Source organism: Oryza glaberrima, chromosome 2 (genome assembly GCF_000147395.1).
Source record: "Oryza glaberrima chromosome 2, OglaRS2, whole genome shotgun sequence".
NCBI classification, from domain to species: domain Eukaryota; kingdom Viridiplantae; phylum Streptophyta; class Magnoliopsida; order Poales; family Poaceae; genus Oryza; species Oryza glaberrima.
The window spans coordinates 28,933,348-28,954,774 of NC_068327.1; the positions used below are offsets into that span (position 1 = coordinate 28,933,348).

The following is a 21,427-nucleotide window of genomic DNA, read 5'->3' on the forward strand; positions in this document are numbered from 1 at the left end:
AAGTATTTATACAAATCAGCCAAGTATACTCCCTCTAAAAAAAATAAACATAATAGGATGTGATTTATCATTGTATAATAAATCTGAATAAAATATTCAGACTAGTTAATATGATAAATCATATTCTATTCTAGATTTAGTTCTTTTTGACATGGTGAGTATGACATAGGTGATTTTTCTCGAAAACACTTATGAATTGACATAGATATTAGGCAATGTTATTTATCACCTCTTCCTAACTCCTGCTCTCTCTTTTTTCGTGCGCACACTCCTACTAAAAAAATATATATTTATATTGAAAGTTGTTTTAAAAAAATTGTACTAATCATTTTGTTATTGTAGCTATTGTTTAAAAATCATGCGCTAATGGATCGCTCCTTTTTGATTAGGAGGTGAACCGAACTCACCTCGACCATAAAACTTTGCTCTTAGATAGTGATGCTTAGAGCATATACAATAGTTCCCAATATCCCTACATCCCAAACAAATTACCACTTTTGGAGATTTGCGTGCTCCAACAGTCCCCTAGTACCTTCCTCTATCCCCAATAATTATTGGTAATCACCAACACCCCCTTTCCCCTGACAGACAAACAGAGGCTTTGTTTGGATCATGGGTTAAGAGGAGTGGGATTGAGGTAAGGATATGAGTGAAGACTTAAGATGAAACGGAATATGAAAAATTAACGGCTAGGTCTAAAGGTTATCCTTCAATAAGATGAAATAAGAATTCTTTGTCCCATTATCCAAACATAGTCAAAAGGGAAGTTCCAACTCCCCTATACTCGCAGTTTGTTTTGGTGGCGCCACCCCTATCGCCTCAATTGGGCTCTGTTCGTTCACCATCGTGCTCCCTCTCACCCCACTCCCATGCCCCACCTACCAATATGCTCGAGGCCGCCACTCCCTCACGATGGCGCTACGTCGACACTGCTGGAGTTGTGACCGTCCGCGGCTTCTCGCTGCATCGAGCTCGTGCTTTGCGAGTGAGATCTTGTAGCAGGTTGCGATGATGATTTTCAAACATACATTGGTTATATAAATTGGAGGATTTTATAGAGAACGGATTATATGGTAGTGCCATGGAGTAGGATGCGTTATCTCCTTGTTGGTATTGATTGAGGGGTCCTTTGTCGCGTTAGATAGTACGCACAACACCGTTTCAAAAATATAAGACATCCTTATTTTTGGAGTAAAGGGTATTTATAAGTTGACTAATGATTAAATAAACTAAAAATATGTGTTTAGTATTATGCATGTGATTCAGATTCATAGTTAATTAATATTATAATATAAAATAAAATAATAATCAAAGCCGTAATAAAAAATATACACTATATCTTGGAATTTGGAATGAAGGAAGAATTACAATGTCTTGGTAAACTTATACCTTAGATTTTAATGATACATGATATTTGCATGAGAAGATACTACACATGGTGTGAAATGTGGATTTGCTTAGCACTTTAGCTAAAAGACGTGCCTTTTTAACCTTGCACAGTTTGTAACATAGACCAATTATACAAAGGGTATAGTAATTGGGACGGTATAGCCACACCGAAGTGCCATTAGAATTTAGAAGTTTAGAACGTACTGCCTCTGTTTAAAAATAAAACAATTCAATTACTGAATGTAACACACTCGTAGTATTTGAATGTGTCACATACACATACACAGTACTAATTGCTTTATTTTAGAAAGGAGAGAGTAGGGTGTAAAACCAAGGAACAGCCTCGCCATCTTAAATAGCTAAATATTGCACATTACTTTCTCGCCGAAACACAGACAAAGCAGAATAAGTCAACATCATATTCCATAGACAAATTTCATGCACAAGTAAATGTCTGATATGATGATATATACAACACTTTGCTCCTCGTCCTCGTATAGCACTGGAATATCACTGAAAAAGAAAGATTTTATTTGATATGAGTCGTGGTAGAGTATCCAGCGGACCAAACAGTTCAGGCCGAGAAAACTTACATGATGGCGCATCTCTTTGTTCTGCATTTGAATCTTCAGGACATCTCCAGTAATTTCATTCTGCAACTGAAGTTGAAGATGGTAAACATCACACACTTTATACGGCTGAAGTTTGCTAACCCCACTTCACAAAATGTATATTAACCAAACCATATATTTACAAAATGTTAATATCTTACAACTATGATAGCAGCAAGTACATAGTAGATGTTACTAGTTTACGTCTGATCTAGCACGATTGCTATGTGGTTTTGATTCACATGTTTGTAAGGATTTGTTTCCACCTTGTATACATATTCTGAGAATCATGCATAGTGCTAGCTTTTTTTTTCTCCAATTTCATTAACGAAACGCCAGTTGTTTTGAGCATAGTGCTAGCTATACATGACTCTCCGTTGATAGTTTATCTAGTTTGATCCTTCAAAGAACAGTTTATCCCGTCCCCTATGTTATTATTAATATTAATCTGCTCCCATACATAGTATACGAGAGTTGAGTATACCCATGATTATAACTTACAAGAGTGTTGTCATCAAAAGCACATAAATTTTTTAACAATGGACAGAATGAAAATCAAGATCCTTAACCAGTCACATAAAAAAAGATTGATGCATTTGTTAACCTACCAATACACGACGAATATACACACATTGAAATGCTCACTTAACCAAGGTAATTAGTCCATGAGAACACACTAAAAGGATGACCTACCAGAAACTAATGTTAACACATAAAGATGCGTAATATAGAACACACTAAGATGCTTGTTAAACTAGATAAAGCGTACAGCCACACAAAAACAACATTGCTAGTTTATTGGTGATGTTGGCATGGAAGAACATTAATTCAGAATGAAGTGGCAACATTTTTCACGCCAAAGTTCTCAACTTGAAACCCTATTGGTCATTTTCAGGCACAGAGTCAATCATAGGTGTTCTACCAACAACAATTGCCACAGCATTATCAAAGCTTAGGAAACAATTGTACCTGGCAGGCCATAATTAGAGCTTGGGCTTTAGTGTTACCACTGAAGTAGTCACGGACAGGCTTAAAGAACAAAAAAATACAGTAAGAACAAATTAAGAGCAGAGAATAACGAGTAGTTAAATTAAGGGCAAGAACATAATGGCAAGATAAAATATCTACAAGCATCCCTCAGATTTGGTTGAACTCCTGCATATCCAATATCCTGTAGTAGTTCACATACTGATTGGAACCAGACCATCATCCCGCAATCCCACTGCTCATTGTGTAACTTTATTTACTAAAATTATATTAAAGAAAATCTTGTTTGTCGCTAGGTATCTTATCGAAATGTGGACTTGGACCAGCCTTACACCCATAATAATGCAAAAAGTCCCCCTTAAAAACACTCAACTTTCATTTGTATACAAATAATTCCATGTACAGCTTTATTAAAAGGTGTTTTTAACCTAAATAGCCTAGTGATCCTAGTAGAAGCTATCAACACATGACTAGCCATTTGGACCGTAGCTCTTAAGAGAGCAATATATATAAGTTACCTCTAGTATGTTGTTTATTGCTTTCTCAAGAGCCATCTTAACATCAGCAGAATTGAGATAACCTCTTTCATAATCAACACTAAGTTCTTCCATGCTTACAAATGTCCTGTAGAAAAGTAAAAATCTCATATCATGGGGTTTGGAGTATGATATCAATCTATAGCACTTACATTTACAGCATAGCAAATTTGTTTATTTCGTGAATTAGTATTTACTAAGCTGCATCGACTGATTATTGAATATAGATTGTCATGATATAGAATGGATCAGTGTACATTCTATAGGTGAATAACAAAATTGACCTTTGTAACTTTTAGTAGATAAGCGAAAGATCAAAGAACCTTACTTGGTACTACCATTCCATTCATTCTGGACTACCTCCAAGTTCCCAAACCAAGGTAGGATGATATATTTGATATACTCCAGACATGGGTTGTGTACCACTACTTTTGGAGGACAGAATGCCCTCTGTATTTTTGAATTTAAAGTGTGCTGCAATGAACGAAATGGCATTTTCAGATAACCATATTCATTAAAAAAAAACAGTGAACAAGAGAGCTAAATATTGCCCATAGATCATAATACAAACCTGATTGTCCCCTAATAATACAGCGCACTGTATATCTCATGGAGAATTACAAGAATGGCGCAAGTGTTCAAAATTAACTACTTGATCAGCATTTAGAAGGACTTGAGTAGTGAAGCAAAAATACAACAATTTGAGATAAATCTCTTGTACAGAAAAAAAAGTTTCAGGTGTAAAAGGGGTTTTACCACATAGGCTGAGAGAGATTCAACTATGAAAACTATAGGGCTAAGTGGATAACATATTCTTAATATGGCATCAGGAGGCAATAAAGTTATTTTATTGTCTGCATCATTTTAATCTATTTAACTTGTACAGGCAATACAGTTGATCCCCCAAGTGTAGTTATTAGTATTTCCATATCTTTCCTTGGGCAAGCCATACTGTCCCTATTACTCAACCTTTAGATGAATAAGTAGTGCAGACGGATGTTTAATTCATTTAGCTAACCCAGCCAGCTCAAAACCTAATAAAATCCTACATTTTCCACGAGACACAGCCTCAAGCTTCTAACCAAGAATACCATCCGATCATTAAAATGCCACAATTTATTTACATCAATGATGCTATACGGAATGTCAAATCAAGAAAACACACTAGTATCATCAGAAAAGATGGTCCATCTCCGTATCTCACTTATTGATGCTTTGGCTTAAGGAAAACAACAATTTTTTTCTTGCAAAACAACATACATTCGCATAAATATTACATGCAACAAATTTCATAATGTAGCTATCACGTAATTTGTTCATATTGTCATTTTTCTTAATTACTATTGCAATACACCTACTCCTATATATTGCTATCAGTTACCATTTTTCCACAGCAATTGTGAGTGTATGCCCTCCAAAACTCTTGAATTCAACCAGATTGTGCATATATTTAGCTTAAAAATATGCAAAAGGGAGATCGATATATTGGCCTTAGCAATAAAGGCTAGATAGCCATTGCAAAATTATCAGTTTATCACACAAAATACCTCCTCATCATGCATGAAGATAGTTCGTCCACGATCTCGCAAGTCCACATATTCAGGATCTTCTAGTAAATTAGGTAGAGCATCTGCAGTTGAACTCTTCAAGTTAAGGATACATTTCAAAGAATGCCAACATCAACGCTAAAACAGCAAAAAAGTACAAACATATGCATCCATCATTAGCAAACTGGGGTTAACAGAAAAATAGGTCTGATAATCATACCATGCAGCAAAATAGTTGGTTTGTTCACCCAGTTTATGTTTTCGCAATAATCTCTAGTGAGCATGATAATATCTCGTTGATCCATGCTGAATAGCCATATGTTCGTCTGCAGTTCAACAATGGAAGGCTGTGAGTATTTTCGTGCAGGGCCAAGATAATCTATAAGTAATATATATATATATATAGAAAACTGTTCATTACAATAGTTGACCTAAACTAGAACTGGAAGGCTATTACTTGAGAGCTAACATTGTGATATCTGATAGCAATTCTACAGGAAGGGCACTTCATATCAAAGATCTTCTTAGAGTAAGAATATAAAAAAAAATGCTAGGAAGCTGTTAACGACCAAATTTGGCAATATCAGCATCGGAAAAGGAGATTAGATCAAGGTGGAGTCGAAGGTGGAGATTGATCCGAGAACAGAGCAAGAATCGGCTGAAGTCTAGATCGGCTACGATTAAGATCGGCTGGGTCTGAGTCGGACTAGGTGAGCCGATGCAGCCGATTCTGACAGTATAATTTGGTGTATGACATTGGGTTGAATTGAGGTGCTTCAAGATGATTGCCGCATATGGATAGAGTCCTGAGAAGGCAATTGTATCTATTAATTAGGATGTTTTATGTAACTTCCTTAGAGATATGTTTGGGCAAAAGTCTGCCGCAAAGAGGTATCTTAGAGTTTGTTAGAGATAGTGGTCGTGTCCGGTATGGACATATCTTGTAATTCTCGGGTATAAATAGACCCCGAGCCCTATGTAATTTTTAATACACACGTTCAATACAATTTCGGTGCATCGCCACCTTTTTGCTTTAGTTTTGTTTCGACGAGTTCTTGCTTTCGGGTTGAGCTGCATCGGTTTCGATCTTCAACAAGAGGTAAAACTTGTTATGACGACTTGTGTTCTCGAGATTAGCGTTTACATCTTTATGACACTCTAATCTTGTCTATATAATTCGTCAAGTTATCATATATCTTACATAATCCTTGGCAATATCGTCATCTAAGCTACAATCGGCTAACATCTGTTAATAGAAGGCAGCCGATTAGATTAAATAGCGACGTTGTCCTAGATCATATAAGATATCTACCACTTTATGAAACACCCAACAGCTTGATTGTGTAGATATTGTTCTTCTTTTCATACTTAATGCTACATCAGTTGAGTTTGATCTATTAAGTCGTGCTTAGAATATCAATCTCTAGCCAGGCCTCGTGTTTTCTGTCAACACGCTTTTGGCACGCCCAGTGGGACCGATTAGAAGTCAGCAAGCAATTCTTCCTCATGGCCGAGAAGCCACCACTGTCGCCATCCTCGGCTAGCCCAAGCACTGTTAAAGAAAAGATCCAGAAGTTGGGGTTGACTGACGTCAATGAAGGAAACGTCGTGCCCATCGATCTAGAGAAATTCACACCTGAGCAGAAGAAGGATTTTGAAGCAATGTTGCAGCAAGCCCGGGATCAGTTCTTGAACTCATTCATGCAGACCCGCAAGGGAACATTGGTTCAGAAGTATAAAGTAAAGGTAGTTGCCGATGATCCTGGGACCAGTTCTTCCAAAGGTGAAGACGGGAAACAAGCTCCAGATGGCTCGGTGTTGACGAAAAAATCGAACACACCGGCCTGGGAGATCTGCTTAGCTCCAGTGTAGGTCCAAATATGATGAGATGCGGGTGTGCCAGTCAGTTTGATCCTGCAACTGACAAGATATGCAAATAGTAGATCAAAACAGCCAATCGGCTGACAAGCCAATGGAGTAGTTCCAGCCGATAGCCGATAATAGCCGATACCGATACCAGCCGATTGCGATAGGGTTTAAGCAATCGGCTATATGTCCAATGTAGATATTGATATAAAGGCAATCGGCTGATGATGATGTAATAAAATAACAATATAATCCAATATAAACCAATCGGCTAGCAATGATATGATAAATAAGCATCGATCCGAAGGTTAAAGCATCCAACGGCTAGAGGTCCGATGTCATGAAATCCACAAGATTAGATTAAACAATGAAACCTTTGTTGCCATCGGCTAAATCCAACTTATATGTATATGCAATCCTTATGAGCCGATGCAACGTCCAGATAACTCACCGGCTGAAACCCCGATGAAACCCTTATTGGCAATCAATAAGCAGGCTAGAGATTATGGTTCTAAGCACGACTTAGTAGATCAAACTTAAATGATGCAGCACTAAGTATGAAAAGAAACACAATATCTAGACAATCAAGCCGTTGACTGATTTTCAGGGTGGTAGATGCCTAGGCTAATCTAATCTAGCAACGCGATTTAGCCGATACCGGCAGAAACCCTAAAGCGAGAGACAGCCGATAGAGCTAAATTGATATGCTAAGACTAGATTAACAGAGACATGATAAATAGGTAGGCAAATATATCATCCAAACCAGAGCAATCCAAGAGGTCGAATGTACTGATGCAGCCTTGAACGACGCCGATGTAAACGATACAATTGCCTGGGTCGACGGAACATTGGACTTACCCCTTCGCTGGAGATCGAACACCGATGCAGCCCTGCGTCAGGTGCCAAGTCCCGCCGGATGATAAAATAAAGTAGAAAAGGTAAAAGGTGGCGATGCGCCGAATTGTATTGATCGTGAGGATAGATTACATAGACCCCGGGTGTACATATTTATACCCATGGGTTGATACAAGTCCTTGTCGGACAAGAAAGAAACTAACCTAAAGATAAAAGGAAAATATAAAGTCCTTATCGGACACTAAACACACTTTCCTAAAGATAAAAGGAAACTAACAAATTATTCCTAATTAATAGATAACTTGCCATGCCGCATTCTCTTTGAACTCGGTCTCTTCTGGATAAGCTTCCTTTAGTACATCAATTTCCTTAACCGAATATAGCAAGAATCCGACAACTGACGACTTGACAATTCTCATCGGCTAATCTCAGGACTTTGAAGCCGATGCTGACTCTCAGCCGATGACTACTCCGGGCTTACCAAAATTCACTGTTAACACTCGGCTCAACTGAGTGATAAAGGTGCTACCAACGGTTCTCTAGGAAGTCAAGGTAACAACTCTCAAGGGGTCCGTGGAGTTTGAGGTGATAGAGTGCATGGAGTTCAAGGTGATGGTGCTCAGGGGTTGCAAGGGGGAAATCTTAATCAGAATAGTGATGCGGCACAAGATTTTTTCAATAATTTCTAAGACCGAGTCGACTATGCTGTGCACCATGCTTTGATCAATCAGTCTGGGGTGTTAGTCAATACCTTATCAAACATGATGAAGTCAATAGCCGATGGATCAATAGCTGAGCATCAGGCTGCAGGCCCAGTTTATTTGCAAGGAGGTGTCTTTCCAAATTATCGGCCTTTGATCACTGATGCCCAGCCATCTATTCAGGCAGTTCCCCCCGTCGCACCATCAGCTCAGCCGACGATGCCGGCATCAACTCCCTTACCTGCTCCATCAGCATTGGCACCAGGCCAGCTGGTGAACCCTCAGTTGTTAATGAGAGAGCAGCCACAGCATAGTGGGAAGGTTGTGAATCGGCCGACGCAAGATCAGGTTGTTGCCATGTTTCTGCCGCCTCAACCTGCTGTTGATCCAATACAGCAGCAGCCGATTCAACAGACACTCCCGATTCAGCAGGTTGTACAACCAATCCAGCAACAAGTTGTGCAACCAGTCCAACAAACGCCACCAAGGCAACAGCCTCCGCGGCCGATTCAGCAAACGCCGTTAAGACAACAAATCGTTCAGCCGATTCAGCACCAAGGCTCAATGAGCGCATCGGCCGGGTTTGTGACGCTTGGTGGACAGCCTGTACAACAATTTTTAAATCAAGTCGTCCCAAAACACTTGGTTCACCATGTACAGCCGGATGGCACAGTAATGCCTCAAGTGGTTCCCGAGCATTTGGCACGTAATATTCAGCCGAACCTTCATAATTACCAGGGGGGCAACTTGAATTATCAATATCAGCCTCCTTCCCTGCAAGCCCAATATCAACCAGGGGGACTGGCTCAACCTCAGTTTGCGTCTCAGTACGGTCAGTTCGAGCCCATGCAACAACAGTCACAGGGAGCAGCTCAGCAACGACCGTGGGCCGACGTGATTGCTGATGTAATGAGGAAACAGTTTGGGCTTAAACCAAAAGAGACTGGAAGCTTGTATCGGCAGCCTTACCCTGAGTGGTTTGAGAGAGTTCCTCTCCCCAATCGGTTCAAAGTTCCGGACTTCTCCAAATTTTCGGGACAAGATGGTGTGTCAACCTATGAGCACATTAGCCGATTTTTAGCTCAGTTTGGTGAAGCATCGGCTGTGGACGCTCTGAGGGTTAGGTTGTTCCGGTTATCTTTGTTTGGATCGGCTTTTACTTGGTTTTCTTCTTTACCGTATGGGTCGATCAATAGTTGGGCCGATTTGGAGAAGCAATTCCACAGCTATTTCTACAGTGGGGTTCATGAGATGAAGTTATCTGACTTGACAGCGATTAAGCAGCGGCATGATGAACCTGTGCACGAGAATATTCAGAGATTCAGGGAGATGAGGAACAAGTGCTTCAGCTTGAGTTTAACTGACGCTCAGTTAGCCGATCTGGCCTTTCAGGGTATGATTGCTCCGATTAGGGAGAAATTCTCGTCTGAAGACTTTGATAGCTTGTCACATCTGATACAAAAGGTAATCTTGCACGAGCATAGGTCTACGGAGGCTAGGAAAAGCTCTAAGAAGGTTAATCATGTTTGTCCTTACACGTATGGGTCGGATGACGATGGGGATGACTTTGAGATAGCTGCAGCCGAATGGGTGAGGAGTAAAAAAGTCATATCGTGCCAATGGGTAAAGAGTTCTGGAAAGGAAGAGAAGTATGATTTTGATATTACTAAAGCTGACAAGATTTTTGATCTGCTACTCCGAGAGAAGCAAATTCAACTCCCTGCTGGTCATACGATTCCATCGGCTGAGGAATTAGGCAAAAAGAGATATTGCAAATGGCATAATTCTGGGTCCCATTCTACTAACGATTGCAAGGTGTTTAGACAACAGATTCAGGTGGCCATTGAAGGAGGCAAGATTAAGTTTGATGATTTCCAAAAAGCCGATGAGGGTCGATGGTAACCCATTTCCCGTTAACATGGTACACACAGCTGGCCGAACAGCTGATACGGGGCGCATGAGGGGTTATCTAGTAAGTTCGGCTAGAATTATAAACAAATATCAAAGGAAATACGACAAGAAACAGGAAAGGCATCATGAAGAAGAAAATGGTGGCTTTGATCCTCATTGGGCTGTTAGTTCTTCAGGTTCTGTTGGAATGAAGGTATGAGGTTACCATCTATCGAGGATTGTCCTGGATGCAGTGATGTTGCAGGGGGTTCAAGCTGATTGTACGATGGAGGCAATTGGCCAAAAAAGACAAGAGTGCCTATTCATCAGAGATTGGGCCCGGTAAACCAACGTGGTGATTCGGAAGATGACGAAAATAAGAAGACTCAATGGTGTCCTCCTGATATTTTTACGAAGAATCAGAAAAGAAGGGTTCAAAGATTGAGGAGTAGAGAACGCTTCCAGGAGGTCGAGCAAGAAATTAATCATCGGCTGAAGAAAGCAAAACCGAGGCAGGAGTGGCGTGTTAAAGAATCAGGCTCCTGTAGCCGACAATGTTGCAGCTGATGAGGCAAAGAGGTTGGCAAAAGGAAAGAGTGTTGTGACAGCACCAGTTAACATGGTTTTTACCTTGCCAGCCGAATTCGGCATCGATCAAGCCGATGTCGACGAGGTGGAAGAGGAATCGGCTAAGTTGGTTCTATCACCAGAACAGACGGTGTTCGAAAAGCCTGAGGGGACAGAGAATCGGCATCTTAAACCATTGTATATAAATGGCTGTCAATGGGAAGCTGATGTCTAAAATGATGGTTGATGGTGGGACCGCGGTGAATTTGATGCCTTATGCCACGTTCAGGAAGTTGGGTAGAAATGCCGATGATCTCATCAAGACAAATATGGTGCTCAAGGACTTTGGTGGCAATTCATCGGAAACCAAAGGTGTTCTAAATGTGGAGCTGACAGGCGGCAGTAAGACTATTCCTACCACGTTTTTTGTCATCGATGGTAAGGGTTCTTACAGCTTGTTGCTTGGAAGGGATTGGATTCATGCCAATTGTTGTATTCCTTCAACTATGCATCAATGCTTGATTCAGTGGCAAGGCGACAAAATAGATATCGTACCAGCCGACAGGTCAGTTAATGTTGCCAGTGCCGATTTAGCTCTTTGGGAGATGGATGGCCTTGATTGTTTATCTGGAAAAGTTTGGAATGGAGATTTTCTAAAAGTGTCCGATTCTGATACACAGCCAGTTGAAGATGGAGAACCCAAGCTATTATTTTGAGGGAGTCGTGGAGGGTTCAAGTGTCTACACTAAGGATACGGTAAATGATCTCGATGACAAGCAAGGTCAGGGTTTTATGTCGGCCGATGATTTGGAAGAAATAGATATAGGTCCAGGCGATCGGCCAAGGCCGACATTTATTAGTAAGAATTTGTCTCCAGAATTTAGAACCAAGCTAATAGAGCTCTTAAAAAAGTTTAGAGATTGCTTCGCTTGAGAGTATTATGAGATGCCTGGACTCAACCGATCAATTGTAGAACATCGGCTACCTATCAAGCCAGGGGTTAGGCCGCACCAGCAGCCTCCGAGGAGATACAAAGCCGATATGCTTGAACCTGTCAAAGCTGAGATTAAGCGTTTATATGATGCTAGTTTTATTCGTCCTTACCGATATGCTGAGTGGGTTTCTAGCATAGTTCCTGTCATCAAGAAGAACGGCAAGGTGAGGGTATGCATTGATTTTAGAGATCTGAATAAAGTTACACTGAAAGATGAATATCCAATGCCAGTAGCCGATCAGCTGGTTGATGTTGCGTCAGGGAACAAAATTTTGAGTTTTATGGATGGAAACGCAGGGTATAATCAATTTTTTATGGCTAAAGAAGATATCCATAAGACAGCTTTTAGATGTCTTAGTGCAATCGGTTTATTTGAATGGGTTGTTATGACTTTCGGCTTGAAGAGTGCTGGAGCTATATATCAACGGGACATGAATTATATTTATCATGATCTAATCGGCTGGCTGGTTGAGGTCTATATTGATGATGTGGTTGTTAAATCTAAGGAAATAAAAGACCACATAGTCGATTTAAGAAAAGTTTTCGAGAGGACCAGGAAATATGGCTTGAAGATGAATCCGACAAAGTGTGCTTTTGGTGTATCGGTTGGCCAGTTCTTGGGATTTCTTGTCCATGAGAGGGGAATTGAGATAACTCAGAGAAGTATCAATGCGATCAAAAAGATTAAGCCCCCGGAAAACAAGACCGAATTGTAGGAGATGATCGGCAAGATTAATTTTGTTCGAAGGTTTATTTCTAATTTGTCCGGAAAATTAGAACCTTTTACACCATTGTTGAGATTGAAGGCCGATCAGCAGTTTACTTGGGGGGCAGAGCAGCAAAAGGCTTTGGATAATATTAAAGGATACCTGAGTTCCCCTCCTGTTTTGATTCCTCCACAGAAAGGGATACCTTTTAGATTGTATCTGTCGGCCGGTGAGAAGTCAATCGGCTCAGTCTTGATTCAGGAGTTAGATGAAAAAGAACGAGTTGTATTTTATCTCAGTCGTCGGCTCTTGGATGCAGAGACTAGATATTCTCCTGTGGAGAAGTTATGCTTATGTTTATATTTTTCATGCACGAGGTTAAGGCATTATTTACTGTCCAATGAATGTACTATTATATGCAAGGCCGACGTTGTTAGATACATGTTAACGGCTCCAATATTGAAAGGAAGGGTTGGAAAGTGGATATTTTCCTTAACTGAGTTTGATCTTCGGTATGAGTCACCGAAGGCGATTAAGGGACAAGCTATAGCCGATTTTATTGTGGAACATCATGATGATTCAATCGGCTCGGTTAAAATGGTGCCATGGACTTTATTCTTTGATGGATCGGTGTGTACTCATGGTTGTGGTATCGGCCTAGTTATAATTTCCTCTAGGGGGGCATGTTTCGAGTTTGCTTATACTATTAAACCTTATGCGACTAATAATCAAGCTGAGTATGAAGCAGTGCTTAAAGGGTTGCGATTGCTCAAGGAAGTTAAAGCCGATGCTATTGAAATCATGGGAGATTCTTTGCTGGTAATCAGTCAATTGGCAGGGGAGTATGAATGCAAGAATGATACGTTAATAGTTTATAATGAGAAGTGTCAAGAACTGATGAAGGAATTTCGGCTGGTTACTTTAAAGCATGTATCTTGAGAACAAAATATTGAAGCTAATGATTTGGCCCAAGGGGCATCGGGGTATAAGCCGATGATCAAAGATGTTAAGGTTGAAATTGCAGCAATAACAGCCGATGATTGGAGGTATGATGTGCATCAATATTTACATAATCCATCTCAATCGGCTTCTAGGAAATTAAGATATAAGGCGTTGAAGTATACTCTATTGGATGATGAGCTTTATTATCGGACGATTGATGGAGTGTTACTTAAGTGTTTGAGTGCCGATCAGGCTAAAGTTGCAATCGGCGAAGTTCATGAAGGAATTTGTGGCACTCACCAATCGGCCCATAAGATGAAGTGGTTACTTCGGCGTGCAGGGTATTTTTGGTCGACAATGCTGGAGGATTGCTTCAAATATTATAAGGGGTGTCAAGATTGTCAGAAGTTTGGGGCAATTCAACGAGCGCCGACGTCGGCTATGAATCCTATTATTAAACCGTGGCCATTTAGATGTTGGGGAATTGATATGATCGGTATGATAAACCCACCATCAAGTAAGGGCATAAGTTTATATTGGTGGCGACTGATTATTTCACCAAGTGGGTGGAGGCCATTCCTTTGAAGAAAGTTGATTCTGGAGATGCAATTCAATTTGTTCAAGAACATATAATCTACCAATTTGGTATTCCTCAAACTATTACAACTGATCAAGGTTCAATCTTCGTGTCCGATGAGTTTGTTCAGTTTGCCGATAGCGTGGGTATCAAATTGTTGAATTCTTCACCATATTATGCACAAGCTAATGGGCAGGCCGAGGCATCTAACAAGAGCTTGATCAAATTAATTAAGCGGAAGATTTCTGATTATCCTCGGCAATGGCATACCCGGTTGGCCGAAGCATTGTGGTCTTATCGGATGGCTTGTCATGGATCAATTCAAGTTCCTCCTTATAAGCTTGTTTATGGACATGAGGCTGTTTTGCCATGGGAAGTTAGAATCGGCTCTAGAAGGATAGAATTGCAAGACGGTTTGACAGCCGATAAGTATTATAACCTTATGGCCGATGAGAGGGATGACTTGGTTCAATCGCGTTTACGAGCCCTTGCTAAGGTTAACAAAGATAAGGAACGAGTTGCTAGGCATTATAACAAGAAAGTAGTGCCTAAGGATTTTTCGGAAGGTGAACTTGATGGAAGTTGATTTTGCCGATTGGAACTCGGGATAACAAGTTCGGCAAGTGGTCACCGAATTGGGAAGGACCGTTTCAAATCTATAAGGTTGTGTCTAAAGGGGCATATATGTTGCAAGGGCTTGATGGTGAGGTTTATGGACGAGCGCTCAATGGCAAATACTTGAAGAAGTATTACCCAAGTGTTTGGGTTGACGCATGATCGGCTAGTGTTGCTGATGCATGACAGCCGATGTGTTTTACATCGTCTTGAGATGGCCGATATTGTTATATCACCCTTAGTTGTTTTTTCAATTGTAATCGGTTATGGTTTGCCGATATATAATGGCCGATATTGTTCGCCCTTAGTTGTTTTTCTAATTTTATCAATGCTGTTGACATTATAAAATTGGGGGGGGGGCACATATATACAAAAAATGAAAGTGAAAATTAGAAGTTATGTTAATCGGCACAAAGGATTGTTAAAACAGCAGGGTATTAAGGTATCTTAGCTGATTACAAGAATTTCTAAGTCCTATTACACAAAAGTTATTGAGACAAGTACTGCTGGATAGCCGAAATATCTCTTTGCCTAATTTGTTTGACTTCTTCAATGGCTTGGGCATCTTGAGCATCAATTCCAGAAATGATCTTCAGGGACTTGGTTAGGTCAACAACATTCTTGATAGCCGATTTGAGCCTTGCTTTTTGCTCTTCGACAGATTTTGGGAGATCGGCTAGCTTTTTGTGCTCCATATCCAATTCAGCATTGCATTCTTCAAGCTGTGCCAAGAGATCGATCTTGCGGGCTTCAAGCCGATCGATATTGGATTTGATCGGACCTTCGGATAGCTGATCGAGTTTGATTTTTTCTTCATGCACAAGCTGCCGATTGACTTGGATTGTGGCTTCAATCTCCTTGCGCTCATGGCGTTCGGCTAATCTTAGCTTGGCTTTTTCTAGTTTAAATTGATGTTGCTCAAGATAAGCGGCTGGAGTTAGGACATCGGCCAGTTCTTTAGGAATTAGAGCTTGAACTTCGTGCAATCGTGTCCTAATCGATCCACAGTCGACCACTAAGCTATCCAGAGACGAGGCCTCTGGCCGACGCGAGATATCTTCAAGTGTTTTCTTTGCATCGTCAGATAAGGGAGCTAGAGCTTTGCTTGAAGTATCTTCTTCTGCCTCATCAAGATAATCTTTGATATCAAAAGAAAAAAGATCGGCTAGAACCTGCAGGTATAAGTTCAGAAAGTTTGAGAGCTAAGTTAATATAGTCGATCTAAATTCTTGCATCAAAGTAAAACTTACTGGGATAGCAGGAGCAGCCGGTTGTTCTTCTTCCACAATATGATGACTCCCCACGGCCGATGGAGTTCGGTCACTCGATGATTGTTGTACAGGAGAAGAAGGAGGAGGAGGAGGCTGTAAAAAGACAAGTGTTAGACAAAATCGGCTGAAATCAACTAGTAAAATTGAGTGTCTTACTGGTGGAGCTGGTTTGAGAATTGGTGCTGCCGATTTCTTCTTTATAGCAGTTTTCTTCTTCTGCAACTACAAAACCTATGAGTAGTTGGCTGAAAAATAATGATTATAAAAGGGTTTGCAAGGAAAGATGTTTTACTCTGAAGAAGTGAGTGGGGGCAGAAGGAGTTGAAGGTATCTGCTTAGGCGAAGCCGATGGTGTTTTTTCAGTATCACTTACTTCGGCTGCAATCTGATCAACATCATCCTCAATATCTTCTTCATCCAGAGCTTGTTCAATGGATGAATCCAAAGTAGGCAGGTCATCGGTTGGCTTGGTTTTCTTAGACTTGGCCTATTTCTTTGGAGCTAGAGTCAAGGTGCTCACAGCCGATGATCTAGTTTTCCTTTTCTTGGTTACATCGGTTGGTTCCCTGATGGCGCCTTGGAGGAGGGTTTAGACCTTGGGGGCATGATAGCCGATGACAGGGGGAGACAATCCGCCTCCATTAGGAATCAGACCTGGGGCATATTCAATGTTCCCACCACTATTGCTCTGATGTGGAGGGGAGGACTCTGTTGTTTGCAAAACAGGAACAAAAGATTAGTCAAGTAATGAATCGGCTAACCATTATGAAATTTAGTGATGACAAAGTTTACCTGGGGTATGACGTCAGGGAATAGATCTGTCATGCACATTGTGGCCGATTGATGAAATAGATGCAACTTCCATTCACCCCACCATCTGTCAAAGTTCTTGCTCCTGAATCCTGCTAACTCAATATTGTCGATACTGCCTAAGGGAGGTCCTTGGAGGTTAAGCAGTCGATCCATCATTAGAGTTGAATAAATTTCTCCTCGGCATTGGATCTTGTCAGCAAAGAATAAGCCGATTGGGAGTTGGCCTAATCCAAGTTGTCTAGCTGAACTTATAGGGTGATAGAATTCGTAGGAGACTTGGATATTTCTTCCTTGGTGAATACCGACAAGTAGGATGCATGGGCTGATTGCAGCTGTAAAGACTTCCCTGGACGTTTGATATCTTTCATGATTGATGTCTTCAAATCTGAAGTCTAATGAGAGCTCAAGGTCTGCTGAGTCTTCATAAAGAAACCAAACCCGGACATCTTTCTGGAAGCCTTCATAAAAACTGCAGAACCAATCTTTGAGCAGCTCAGCCGATAGTTTTGCCCCAGCATCGGCTGGTGTGGATGCATATTCTCCATATGACATGCATCTGCGATGGGTGCATTCTTCTCCATCGTCTTCTACAATTGGCTCCAGCCTTGGGAATTCAGCTTCTGTTATAGATGGCCGATTGACAACTTTCATGTCTACCAGGTTTAGCCAGGTCTGCAGTAGCCACCACGGTCCACCTGCTCCAACTATTGAGCCGATGGCTATCTTAGCCGATGCATTGTTCAACATTTGGTATAGATAGCCGAGAAGGATTTTGCCCAAGGGAAATTGTTTCTTTGATCTTAAGGCTTCGGCTACAAATTGCCAATTGGTTGTGGGACCACAGCTGGATCCACAGAAGAGAAACTTTTCTAGCCACATTAGCAAGAAAGCTACGTGCTCCCGAGGAGTGACAGGCCCTTTGCCCATGTATGTTGCTACATAACCAGACCACCCTCCTATGCTTTTGGTCTTGAAGTCAAATTGGTTCTTGGTGTTCATACTCATAGGGTTAGCCGATGAAGTTACATCTAATCCAGTAATCATGATGATGTCGATCAAAGTTGGAGTCATCGGCCCTTGGTTAAATAAGAAGGCATTGATGGTGTTGGACCAGAAATAGGTGGCGGCAGCCATCAGAGGTTCATCCTTTTAGCAGAATTGGCTATGGTGAGAGCAAGCGCTTGGCCGATCCCAATCTCATCCCACTAGGCTTTCTTACCAGCCGATATGCGTTGGTACCAGGTGGTCCAGCTCTTATCAGGGGTAGGCTTTTCGAGAGATGGCCAAGACTTGAAAGTATTCTTCCAGTGACCCAAGTTAGGATCGGCGACGATTAAGATCGGCTGGGTCTGAGTCAGACTAGGTGAGCCGATGCAGCCGATTCTGACAGTATAATTTGGTGTATGACATTGGGTTGAATTGAGGTGCTTCAAGATGATTGCCGCACATGGATAGAGTCCTGAGAAGGCAATTGTATCTATTAATTAAATGTTTTATGTAACTTCCTTAGAGATATGTTTGGGCAAAAGTCTGCCGCAAAGAGGTATCTTAGAGTTTGTTAGAGATAGTGGTCGTGTCCGGTATGGACATATCTTGTAATTCTCGGGTATAAATAGACCCCAAGCCCTATGTAATTTTTAATACACACGTTCAATACAATTTCGGCGCATCGCCACCTTTTTGCTTTAGTTTTGTTTCGACGAGTTCTTGCTTTCGGGTTGAGCTGTATCGGTTTCGATCTTCAACAAGAGGTAAAACTTGTTATGACGACTTGTGTTCTCGAGATTAGCGCTTCCATCTTTATGACACTCTAATCTTGTCTATATAATTCATCAAGTTATCATATATCTTACATAATCCTTGGCAATATCGTCATCTAATCTACAATCGGCTAACATCTGTTAATAGAAGGCAGCCGATTAGGTTAAATAGCGACGTTGTCCTAGATCATATAAGATATCTACCACTTTATGAAACACCCAGCGGCTTGATTGTCTAGATATTGTTCTTCTTTTCATACTTAATGCTGCATCAGTTGAGTTTGATCTATTAAGTCGTGCTTAGAATATCAATCTCTAGCCTGTCCTCTGGTTGCCGATTAGGGTAGTATCGGAGTTTCAGCCGATCTTATCTGATTTAACCATATTCGATCTATATGCTTCAATGACATGTTAAATCCGCCCTTTATGTCAGGATCTTATTGCATTTAAGTATATTAAGCTTTTGTTTGGTATATTATATTTGTTTTGATATCTTTATATAAAGTAGTATCGGAGTATTAGCCGATACATGCTAGATCTATCTGATCGGCTATGCTATAAACATATATAATCCTGTTATTAATATATATTTCGATCTAAGTGATTTATACTGTCTCGGCATGGTGATCGATCTATCCCAATCACTTGATTTAACTATATATTAATATAAGAACTATATATCGTTAATATCTACAGCCGATCGAATAGATTTAGTTCCTTACTATCTATTTATAACCGCCGATCGATTCATATATGACATCGGCTCAAAGATAAATGATATGTCATCGGCACCTAGCCGATCGGCTATCATTTATAGATTTAACCACGAATTCTTTGTCTCTATTTCTTGTTGATTACAGGATCAAATCAACTGGCACGCTCATACATTCGAAGGCGAGCTTTGGACCTGCACTGGAGTTAAGCAGATCTCCCAGGCCTCGTGTTTTCTGTCAACAGAAGCTTCATCCCGGCATCATTTGCAGGCATTCAGAATGGGAAATATGGTGCGCTGTTTTTCAAGGTTTCACGTACCTAACTACCTATTGAAAACTGAGTAACTTATTTGAGGAACTTAATAAACAGACAGACCTACCAATCTACTCCACAATAGCTTGTCAGCCTTAAGCTTTTTTGTTATTATTTTGAATGAAAATCCTAATGTGTCTGTTCACAGGGCTTTCTCTTCACATAATGTATGATATAGTATCCTGTGCAATGTTGTGAATGGTATATATCATTATGTTCATCTTCAATCACTTACAATAATTTGTATTCCTCTAATTGACTAATTTCTAAAAACCAACCTTCTCGCATAATATAGAAGCAACCTGCATGCAAGGATAAATTATCTCAGCAGCAGGAAGTATTTGTGGCCCATGTTCTGCATTACTCCAAAAGATCCTGGTTGGCAAACAGTAATGATGTGATTTGTTTCTTACAAGAACAAAGACTGATTTGGTTATGCAATGAACAAGTTCAAGGTTTGCAAGTGAAGAGAACCTAAAAATGCAAAAGAAGGAAATAATACCTTGCAATTCTTGTCATGGTATATCTTCTGGAGACATCCATGGCAACTGGCCAGTAATCAACTGCATGGAGATTCAATTCATCTGACAACCACACAAGCTCTACCCTGTCAAGGTCCATGCCAGCTGCTTTCCACATCTCAATATTGAGATAGCCAATGTTCCGTATTTTACTTAGGTTGTTGCCAATCTTATAATGACGCTGCAAAAACCAATCTGCCGTCACAATTTTGACTGCACAACCAGCTTTGACCATCCTGTTGACATAGATTGTCTTCATAATCCCCTGTATGATGACAGATCGATACATCCAATTCATTTGCAAACAATATATTAAAAGTATGAACTATCAGCAATTAACTGTTTATACTGATGCATTAGGTAGAGAATGGCCTAAGTAATTCCAAGATTCCCTTTATTCATGTGTTTACTGTTTGTGTGTGCTGTACCTGCTCTATGTCCATATTGGTGGATGGCTCAAACCAAACACAGCATGTAGGACTGGGCTTATTCTTCAGCAGGCCGCGGAGTTCATCCTCATAGATGCATTCATCTCCTATGCTCCTCAGTACTGCAAACTTCTCATCAGAATTAATCACCACGTTATCCCTACAAGAAAACTGACGTGCCATTACTACAAACTCTTCGGATATAAAGTTACAAATTCCATATGAACATATGATTACTCGTTGATGTCGAAGGCAACATCATCTAAGTTATCCATTGTGGTTGATGCAGTGCTGTAGAAGTGGAAGATAAAGCTGGTGTGGTTATTGCGGCGGGGTCGGCGGCAAGAGATCGGCAAATATCAGCGCCGGCGGCCGTAGGTGGGTGGGCTAATGGTACTGCTGCGGCGGCGGTGTATTGAGGACTACCAAATATATATAGGGTAAGGGTACATATAAGATCCTATATATAGCTATAAGAGAGGGACCCGGATCGGCATCCAACCGTTCAACAAGCAAGAGATAGTTGGATTAAAAGATCCTATTACTCCAATGCGGCGGCAACGGCGCAGGTAGGAATGGACACGCGGAGGTGCGACGAGACGGCATACCAGCGGCGGCGGCGGCGGGGCATCATGCGGAATCGCTCAACCACCACGACGACCCGGACGGGGACCCCCCCCCCCCCCCTACGTCCTACTCGCCGCCGCTCTCCGCCTCGCCTCCTTCCCCCTCCCCTGCATCTGCTCCGCCGCCGCCGCCTCCGTGGCCCGCTACGGCCGCCTCCCCAGTTTCCCCCACCCGCCGTCCCGACGAGGCTCCTCGTG

The 21,427-nt window shown here is 41.1% G+C and overlaps 1 protein-coding gene across 1 annotated transcript; it reads right to left on the reverse strand.

Moving 5' to 3' along the window:
* Positions 1–1,546: 1,546 nt before the first annotated feature.
* LOC127761964 (tyrosine--tRNA ligase 1, cytoplasmic-like) lies at positions 1,547–21,276 on the reverse strand. Its single transcript, XM_052286300.1, has 11 exons — positions 20,841–21,276; positions 20,604–20,763; positions 20,157–20,440; positions 19,933–20,029; positions 5,291–5,396; positions 5,071–5,153; positions 3,852–3,997; positions 3,506–3,611; positions 2,970–3,029; positions 1,983–2,048; positions 1,547–1,902 (listed from the first exon to the last, which is right to left on the reverse strand). The coding sequence occupies exons 1-11, from the start codon at positions 20,876–20,878 to the stop codon at positions 1,900–1,902; spliced, it is 1,149 nt and encodes a 382-aa protein (XP_052142260.1). The 5' UTR covers positions 20,879–21,276; the 3' UTR covers positions 1,547–1,899.
* Between the last annotated feature and the right edge of the window lie 151 nt (positions 21,277–21,427).